Here is a 10,522-nt window from a genome sequence, read left to right on the forward strand (position 1 = left end):
GAGGAAACCCGGAGATTCCATTAACCACGGATAAGCGAATTCCGGACAATTCGGTTTCTCGACGAAATAAATTCGTTGGTTGGAGAAAACTGGAAAAAAGAAAGAGGATAGGGAAGAAGGGAAACGAAGAGAGAGTAATACAGAGGGCGATTGATATAGTTCACTCTCTTTTTGCATGCTTTTTCGCCTAACGAGATCCATCAGTAAAAATTCGTTGAAATTACGAAGATCTACGTATTTCTATACATAATTATTAATTCTTAATTCTAATCATTTTGTAAAATTGATATAAAATAATATTAAATATTCCAGTCCTCTACAAGTAGATTTTTTTTCACTTATGAGAATAAAAATCGTAATTAAATACTCGTTCCTGATGTAAAGCATAAAATAATAATAATTATAAATAAATGTCTATGTTATTTATATAAATAATAATATTTCAATAATATATCTATATAAAACTGTATATATTTTACATTAAAATTGTCTATCACATATTGAATAATTAAGATAATCGAATTCTCTTGCGATTAATTGTTAAGTTTTTTTTCTCTATTTCTTTTATTTATTTTTTTCTTTATATATATATATTTTTTTTTTGTACATATGTATACATCTATTCGATTATAGGTGATCAACTACGATAGTCCTAGGGGCGGTGTATCGGTGATCACCGAGAAAGGGGAAGTTACAACGTCGTATCTTCTGGTGCAGCATGCCCAGCCTGCAGATAGCGGCCAATATACCTGCCATCCAAGTAACGCTAATACAAAGACTGTCCTCGTACATGTACTCAATGGTATGTACATATATTTACGAAAAAAAAAAAAAAAAAAAAAATTGAAGCTTTAATATCCTTTAATAGTCGCAATCACTTCGATCTCTACTCTTTTCTTTTTTTTCTTTTTTTGCGATTTTAAATTATTATTGATAATTAATTCGCCGAATTTTTTTTTTAATGACCGATTAGTTCAATAGTTTCACCATCAGAAATTAACAATATATGTTTTTTTTATATTTATAGAAAAATATAATAATTTAAATATTTGAAAAATAAGAAAGTGTAAATAAAAAGTAATTTAAAAAGTAATAAATAATTAAATAAAAAGTAATTGAGTATTGATAATTAATAATTACGTGGCGCTAGTGTCGCATCATCGATCGTTAAATAAAAGTAACAATATAATTTTTTAAGTTTTAAGTTATTTCATTAAATTCTAAAATATGAATTGAATTTTTAATTCGATTCAAAATTAAATTTAAAGGAGAAATTAATTGAATCTATGTGATTAATTTTGATGAAAGCTTTCGTATCTAAATTCTTTTGAGATATGTATTTAAAAATATATATATATATATCTTTTTATAAAGCATTTGAAGTTTCTATGGCTTTAACCTTTTTTTTTTTAATATTAAAACCATCTAGATCTTTTTATTTTCGGTTTTGCAATGCATAAAAAAAAGGGCGATACATTTTTGCGGTTCAATAGATTATTTACTCCATTTGCAACGAGTGGCATACACATCAAAGTCTTGTCAATATTTTAATCATAATGAATACTGATATTTATCTATAAATTTTAATGTCATATTTATATTTTTATTGAATTCTATAATAATATAGCAAAAATAAAGTTATTTCATTTTTGTTAAAAAACAAAATTCAATAATATAAATTGATTGAAAAAAAATTGCGAACAAAATGTAATGCAAACATTGACTATTGATAGATTAATCAAATAAATACAAAATGATCGATTTTAATCTTAATAAATATGACAAATATTTTTGGAAATTACACATTTAATAGAAAATAATGCTTTCAATAGATTACTTGTGACGTGTATGACGTGTAAATCTCAATAACTTTTTCTTGTAATATATTTTTTATAAAATTGAAATATTAATAAATTACAATCAAATTCTCACTACATCATTCTATCGTTGATAAATTAAAAACTGATATCGTTATGAACAAGTTAATTTAAAATCAGAGAGATAATTAATATAACATAAATATGATGTGTACATATAACAAACAATTGGATAATTGACAGTAAACAAATAATTAGTTTAATTGTAATAATTTTTCAGACTGTTTCTCAAGACTTTAAGGTTTTAATTGTTATTCTTTCATTCTAATTAAAATGTATTTCAGATCTTTTTAGATATATAGTAGATATAATGAAAGGAATATTGTATTTACATATATTTATATATTTATATATAATATAATTGGACGTTTTATAAGAATGAAAAGATCTCGAACCCAATAGAATTAACATATACATATACTCGCGGTATAATTGAAAGAGGACAATAAAATTTTCCGAATATAATAAATTACGGTTTAAAAGTTGAAAATGAAAATGATCCGAATATTAAAAGTATAAAAAGTTCATTATAAATTAACGTTTAACTTATATAAAATACGGAAGCCTTTAAAATATTTCATACTCTTACTGAATCACGAAAGCTTTCAAGTAAATGGTTCTCTAATTGAAATTTTAATTGAAATGAATATGAGATTGAAAATGATTCACAGATATACTATTGAAATTTCTTATTTTTGAACTGATTTTATATTTTAAATTTCTTATCAGAATATTCATATAAATATATACACTTTTGCCTCTTCAAAGATTTATTTATATGATTTATCACGATTTATAAAGATCTATCAAATCTATTAAAGTAACTTGAAATAATTTTAAATTTTTTTTAAAATTTAAGAATTTAAGTTTTCGTTTTTTTTTATAATTATTGAAAAGATACAAAAGTTTTTAAATAAACGTTTTAAATTAATTTTTATTAATGTTAAATATATAATTAATGTTAAATATATTATTATATATACATTTATAATTTATTTACTTTTATTTACTTTTTATTTTTTTATCCTTATTTTATAGAAAATATCATATATCTTTTCCAAAAATAACATTTACAAATATTGAAAAGGATACATAAAATCCATTTTGTCTTTTAAATAAAAAAAATATATAAAATTAAAAAATTTTATTATGAATTTTTAAATCTTTATTGTAATGACTTTTTTAATCTTAATTATATTTTTCTCAGGATTTTGTTTCTTTTCTTATATTTAATTATAATAATACAATTATAAAGTATAATATTTGAAAGAAAACTTCAAATAATTCGTATTAAAGAATCTTTTTCTATTATATATTAAAATTGTCACGAATGCATAAAATTTAGAAGTAAATGCTATTTACAAGGATTCCTTTGCGTCATACGAATAGGTTAGAATCTAAAATCAATAGGTATTGTATTACTATACATATTTAGATATCATACTAGAGAATAGTCGACTGGAGTGCAAGAGTAACGTGGAGCACTTATCGGCAACCAGGTTAAACATCGATCGTCTAGGTTCACGAAAGAGACAGTGAACGATGCATTTTTCGCGAAATTCTGTTAGATTTCATTGTTTATTTGTCAATAACGCCATGAACAAATTGTCAATATATATTTGCGATATAAAAATGGATATCACAATCTATTTTTTAAAACTATTTTTCTTTTTTTTATATTGCACTTCTTCTCTTTCAATACACAATTATATTTAACAATTGTAATTTTTATTATTTATATTATATTATATAATATAATGAATCTGTCAATGTGATAATTTTTCATACTCATTTTAATAATTTTTTAAATATATCATGGAAAATTATATTTTATACAATTATCTTGTATATAATAAATAACGATATATAATATAATCATATAATTTTAGTTTTTGAAATATTTGCAAAAAATAGTTGCTACTACTATATTGAAGCATTCCGCTGAAATCGTCACACTTAATATTTATCCATTGAAAAAAAGAGCCCTTGGGCGAACAAAATGAGAATGATAGATATCAACCAATCCAACAGTGTAGGATTTTTTTTTTTTTTCTATAAATACACATTTTGAGGTTATTCCATTTTTAATCTATTGACGATAAAAAGGAAATTTACGAAGATTCGAAATTATCTTTTTCAAGTAGGAGATTAATAGGATGAAAATTTGTATGCATGGTTTTTCAAACATCAAGGCAAAATATTTTTTAATTCTTATTCGTATGCTCTAAAAAATGGAATTCAAAATGATATATCTCGGCAAAAGAAAATCTTACGAATCAAATTTAATTTTATGAGGGAAGAATAATATTATACGATTTAATTGATAAAAAAATTGAGAAATATTGAAAAAAAAAATTACTTTTTTTAAATATCTCGCAATTATAACCAAAATATAATTAAAATTCGATATAAGAAAAATCGATATTTTTTATATCTATTCCTAAGTTTAATGTGATAGATAATTTTTATAGCAGATTCAGCACACAAAAATGCATTCCATTCTTAAATAATAAAATTTCATTGATAAATTTTATCTTATAATTTTATCGCATCTATTTTTCATATAAACAGAATTATTTATAGGCAAAAATATAAATTATGGTTGATGTTCTTTTATATTTTTAAAAAGAAATAATACTATTATATAAAAATTAAATAATCTAATCTAAAAAATTCTGAAAATTAGATAAGATATTTTATAATTTTGTCGCAAAGTGTATTTCAAGTTCACTAAGATTAATTAGGATGGACCTAATTAGCAAATTGGCATTAATAATTAATATTAATTAATGATTCGTTGTTTGAATTTCATATTCATACTGCTAATTATCGTACACAGATCTATTTTGCCATACTATGAAATCTCATATCAAAACATATCTCGAAATTAATCATTGTAGGGCTTGCTTAATGCTTGTCATTCATACAATATGATATTAAAAGAGATAAAGATTTAAAATTGAAGTTAATACGATTGTAAAAGAGGTTTCAATTTCTTATCTCATCAGATTTCTGCCATTCTCTCGTCCAAACATCTCTTCATGTAAACTTCGACACTTGACCGATTTTACAACCTCGCTATGTCGTGGAAACTGCTATAATATACCAAAACTTTCAACTGTTTGACACTTTGAAGGAGCGATGAAATTTTGCCTGTAAATGTTTTTCTAATCTATTTCAAACTAAATATAATAATAGAAATTAAAAACTAGAAGAAAATAGAAAATAAAATTCAAACAATATATTTTTAATTAAATTATTTGATAAATTGATACTTTTAATAATAAGATATATCTTAAGAAAAGAAGAAATTTCCTGAGTAAGTATAGCTGCTAGTTCTTAATTGAGTCATCTAGAAGTAAAAGGGTCAAGTCAAAAGAAACGGAAAATCGAGTTACCTCGATGTTACAGTTCTACTTGAAATTGAATAACAAGCTTTAAGTATGAATTTCTCAAGATGAGATGAAATTGATTTACGCCACTTGCCATCCTCCCAATCATTTTGAGTTCTAACAGCCGAAGTAGAAGGATAATTGAAGATATAGTAGGACAGTAGTACTTTTTAAATTGGTGAAAAACCTTAGTTTCAATGGTTATTTCCTTCTTTTCCATTTTTCGAGAAAAGCGAAATAAGTATAAAAATAAGCTACACTTTCGGACAATGCAATTTCGCCTCTGAAGACTTTTCTCTTATGCCCATAAAAACAACAGAGTTATTTAGGTACTTCCACTTTATATAATATAACGTAACGTCGAGGAAACGAGACTAACTTTATCATCTAAAGCATTCTCCTTACCTTCTTATTGTCTTTGTTTTTTTTTTTTTTTTTTTTTTTTTTTTTTTTTTTTTTTTCTTATTAAGATATTATGCATTACAATTTGGAAATCTTTTGAAAATAAAATTTTATATATAGTATTTTATTAAGTATTACAGTTACCCAGATTTTTATAAAAATAAATTATGTAAAAAGATTTATAAACTTTGTCAATATATATGTATTACTTATTATATTTGTTAACACTTTTTACATTTTATATTTATACATTTTATTACATTTTTCATATTTTATATTTATATAAATTAATTCAGAATCAACAAAAAGCTAATCTTGATAGATGATTAAAAAAAATTTCTCCTATTTCTATTTCTGTGAAATTATCCTATCCGTTTTAAGATTTTATTTAAGTTTTTCGGCAGCTTCTTTTTATGTGATTGCTTCAATGCATTCGACACAATTTTATATCGTAATTAATAATTCGTGTTCAGTTTCTCAATTTCTCGTTTGAGAAAAGTCTATTATCCATATCCATATACGATTTGTCAATTTATTATATTCATATATAACTATCTCTTTTTCAATGGAAGTAATCTTCACTCTGATATGTATACCATATTTAATCAAGAAATTGTATCAATGTAAATTGTAAATATATTATCAAACATATTTGTCAATAATGGCGAATAAAATAAATAAGAGAGGAAAATTCATGAAAAAGAGATTTCACAAGTTTTTCATTAATTGATCCGTTAATGAATTCTCATTAAAAACTACTCATAATCATGTTCCTAGTATAAAAATCTGAACTCTTTGCTTTTTTGAAACAAAAAAAGAAAAAGAAAAAATTGCAAAAGGGACTGGAACAAGCAAAAAAAGAAATAGTAGTATTTCATAACACGATACAGTGTAGAAAGATTTGTCGTTTTTCATCGAGGTTTTGGCCACATTTATGGAACGAATGAATCCAATCGTTCTTGCCGGAAGATAACGGGCTTAGCAAAAAGCATTTGGTTGAGTGAGAAGAGTAATTAAAGAGATTTCTCAAAGTGTATGGGGCGTCAAACTGAACTCGGCTATTGTTGCAGTCATCCCTTCTCTGCAAAACCATACTGCCAGGGAGATAACCTTCAGGAAGTGGAATTACGGATTAGAGCAGGATATGTCTGACAAAGAAAGATAAACGTCTATCGGTGACAATGATGGTTTATCAAAATCGATATCTTCTATAGTTTTTGACTTTTATCCGTTTAAGGCAACTATCTAGGTATTAGTAATATCACCTTATTTTTGCAATTTTGTCATATGATTCTTTGTTACGTAAATGTTATACATATATCAGATGGCTCTTCATATAAGATCGTTTTCTAACTTAATCTCCGCAACTTTCGGAAAGAAATCTATTTGTATGTGATCCTTTATAAATTTTCCTTTTATTATTTATATTATTTATATCATTATTATAAATATTCCATTAAAATAATTAATTTATTTTTATTCTATATTTTAATCTTTTTTTTTAAATAATATTTTCATATTGTTTTTTATTTTTTAATTTTCTATTCATTAATTTCTTTATTTCTTATTTCTTATTTTTAAATTTGTTTATTTCATAATTTCTCAAATCTTAATGAGATATCAAATAAAAACAAAAGATATAATAGCGATGAAAAATAGGAAAGCATCATAGTGAGGGAAACAGCCCGACTTTCTTAAGTAAGCGAACTCTTTGCACGCTATAATAGCTATTGTGTCGCGTTAATGCGTTCACACTCTCGAAGAAATCAGAGAAACACTCAATGTTAGAATCACAGGATACAGAAGAGGCTATCGTATAATAGTAAGAATTTCTCTGCTTAAATAGATATTTCAAAATATGAAGATCACTTTTCTTTGAAAAAGATGATATGCTTTTTTCTTAAAAATGTGATTGGAAAATTTTTCAGATTAGCACAAAAACTTATAAATGTAGATGAAAATTGTATTGAAGATTGTTTTAAATTCTAACAACGATGTATATTAAAAAGAAAAAAAATTAAAATTTGCTTTTTAAAAAAAGGTTTATATTTCTTTTTTCCTATATATTGTAATCTAATACATATTGATAGATAAATTATATTTCTCGTGTTTTTAATTTATAATTACTGTGACAAAATTCATTTTTTTGAAATTATTATTTTTTTATTCATATATTTTAGTTTGAACTTTTTAACTAATACAAGGAAAAAATATAGAAAAGATGAGAAATAATCAATCAAATCGAATTTCAAATTCAAATCTCTAATTTAATAGAAACACTTATTTATATTAATCTTGAATTTATTTAAAATAATTGACAAATTCATAGAAAAATATAAAATACAAAAATAAAAATATATAGAAGAAAGGCGTATAAAATTAAAAAATTTAAATATAGAAAATATATACATAAAATTTCGAAAATTTTAATACAAATTAGTTGTATTAAAGTAATAAATATTTGATGTAATTCTAAGTAAATATTCATAATTTTAAAAATCTTCAAATTAATATTTTATATTTTTTATATCCTCTTTTTTTTAATATTACATTATTTCTTCATGAATCAAGTATAATAAAACTTCTATTAAAATTATTAGTTTAAAATAAAAAATTTAAATTTTAAGTTTTTAAAAAACTTGTTTAAAATCAAATTTGGAAAAAAATTAACATAAAAATACATAATTTTTTCTTTTTTTTATTATTAAATTTTTTATTTTTATAGAAATCGAAATTTTTATCTATTAAATAATAATCACGAAAGAATATTATTAATAATAATTTTAAAAAAATGAAATTATTATTAAAAAAATGAAATCATTATAATAGAATCTTTCAATTATATAACTTTTCTTAATTCTTTTTTTTTTTTTAGATTTTTTTCTTCATTATTTGACGAGATTAACATGATAAATATTTATTTATCAGGCTTATATATATATATATATATATATAGGTATATGTATATTATATGTATATATATTATAATAGAGAAACAATTCCAATAAGATGACGGTGGTGCTAGGACGGAATTCAATTTGAATTTTAATCATTGTTCGGCAGGGGAACATCCAGCAGCGATGCAACACGGTGGCCAACTGAGGTTGGCGAATCTGCCATTCGTAATGATTTCAACAACTTTGTTAGCCTTCTTGAATCATCGTTATTGAACCAGGCCTCATCATGGCATTACGAAATATTCATTACGAATATTCATCGGTAAGTTGCTTGAATCTCGAATGATTTGTCGTGGAAATGTTTAAAGAAGAAACTATTATAATATTCCACAAGAAATTTAATTTTACACGAATAATTTTGTTACGAATATATATGTATATTGTAAGCAACATTGTCATTTTTGAATTAAATTTTCAAATTCAGTTATTTGTAATTCAATCAAAACGAATTTAATCATATGAATGAGAGAATTTGTGTGATTAATACAATTAATAATTATGTAGAGAAGGGATTTTTTTTTATCAATTTTTATGTTTTTTGAATATTTTAAAAATCAATATTTTAAATACTTTTTCCTATTTTTATAATCATTTTTTGAGATATTTATATTTTTTTCATATTTACAAAAAATATTGTTATATGTTTATAAAATTTTGTCTATATATATATATATGTATGTATATGTATGTGTATATGTATATATATCTACGATAGCATACCAGTTGCCATTTAGATTCTGTTAATTGTACAATATTGTTTAGAAATAAATAATTTGCTCGGAATCGATTAGTTGCTTATTATATATATATATATATATTATTTTGCTTACTTTTGTTTTCGAATGAAACAAAAGTAATATATATATATTTTCGAGAGAAAACACGAGGAAAGATCAAAAAACTCGAAATATTGATAAATAATAAAATGATTAATCAAGCAACAATATTATTCTTTAGAAAAAATATATCTTTTTATTTTAACATTTTATTAAACATAATTAATAAAATATAATATTTTAATAATATAATTTATGATTTCAGAATAAAATAATACATCATTGATAGTTGCTTTCGAAAAATTAAATAAATTCAGAAAATGGCTGCTATGAAGAGGAAGTAACAACCATCTTGAAAGTATACGATTCATACTAAAAAAAATATCGATAAACAATGGAATTGTAAAATGATCTTATTGGATCAAGAACATAAGAAAAAAAATATGCAAAAAAGAAAAAAAAAAGTGAAGTTAAAATCGGACCATAATGCGACATAACGGATGCTGAATATATTATAAGAAAAGTAGTTTGTTGTAACAATAAAAAATAAGAATTATTAAGGATGTCTTAGAATGAAATATAATAAATATACTGTTTTGTTTAATTGAATGAAGATTAGAATTAAAAAACTATAATATAATCTATATTTTTAATTATATTTAAATTATATATTTAATATAAATAAATTATATATTTAAATTATATTTTTATTAAATAATGATTATTTTAATTAACAAAAAATAAATTCAATCATAATAAATTTTATATATTAATTTCAATTGGAATTAGAAATAGTTGAATGAAATTATCTTAAAATTATATATCGAAATTATAAAAATCAAACCGATATTATAACTAATTCCGATTTTGATTCTTAAAAATTAATTTTATATCAATTCTAATTATAATTAATAATTATATTATTTTTCGGTTTTATATCAATTTCAAAACAGTTTTACAATTAATACTTATATTGATACTATAGTAACTAATTTGCAATTTTATAATTTTATAAAGTTTACATTTTACAATATTTTTAATTTTTATTTTTTTTTAATTTAAAGCAACATATTTTTTCTTTCATTTATCCAAAAAATTAAAAAAAATAAATTATTATA

At 22.4% G+C, this 10,522-nt stretch overlaps 1 protein-coding gene across 2 annotated transcripts in view; it reads left to right on the plus strand.

Moving 5' to 3' along the window:
* Positions 1 to 9,701, plus strand: part of LOC102676577 (lachesin-like) — a 57,441-nt gene extending 47,740 nt beyond the window's left edge. For both annotated transcript variants that reach the window (XM_031514598.1, XM_006624537.2), the window contains 3 exons: positions 634 to 802; positions 8,735 to 8,890; positions 9,670 to 9,701. In XM_031514598.1, coding sequence (XP_031370458.1) covers positions 634 to 802; positions 8,735 to 8,841 — 276 coding nt within the window. In that variant the 3' untranslated portion in view covers positions 8,842 to 8,890; positions 9,670 to 9,701. The remainder of the gene's footprint in view (positions 1 to 633; positions 803 to 8,734; positions 8,891 to 9,669) is intronic.
* Positions 9,702 to 10,522: the final 821 nt, after the last annotated feature.

The sequence above is a fragment of the Apis dorsata genome, unplaced genomic scaffold (assembly GCF_000469605.1).
Source record: "Apis dorsata unplaced genomic scaffold, Apis dorsata 1.3 scaffold_1085, whole genome shotgun sequence".
Classification (NCBI taxonomy): domain Eukaryota; kingdom Metazoa; phylum Arthropoda; class Insecta; order Hymenoptera; family Apidae; genus Apis; species Apis dorsata.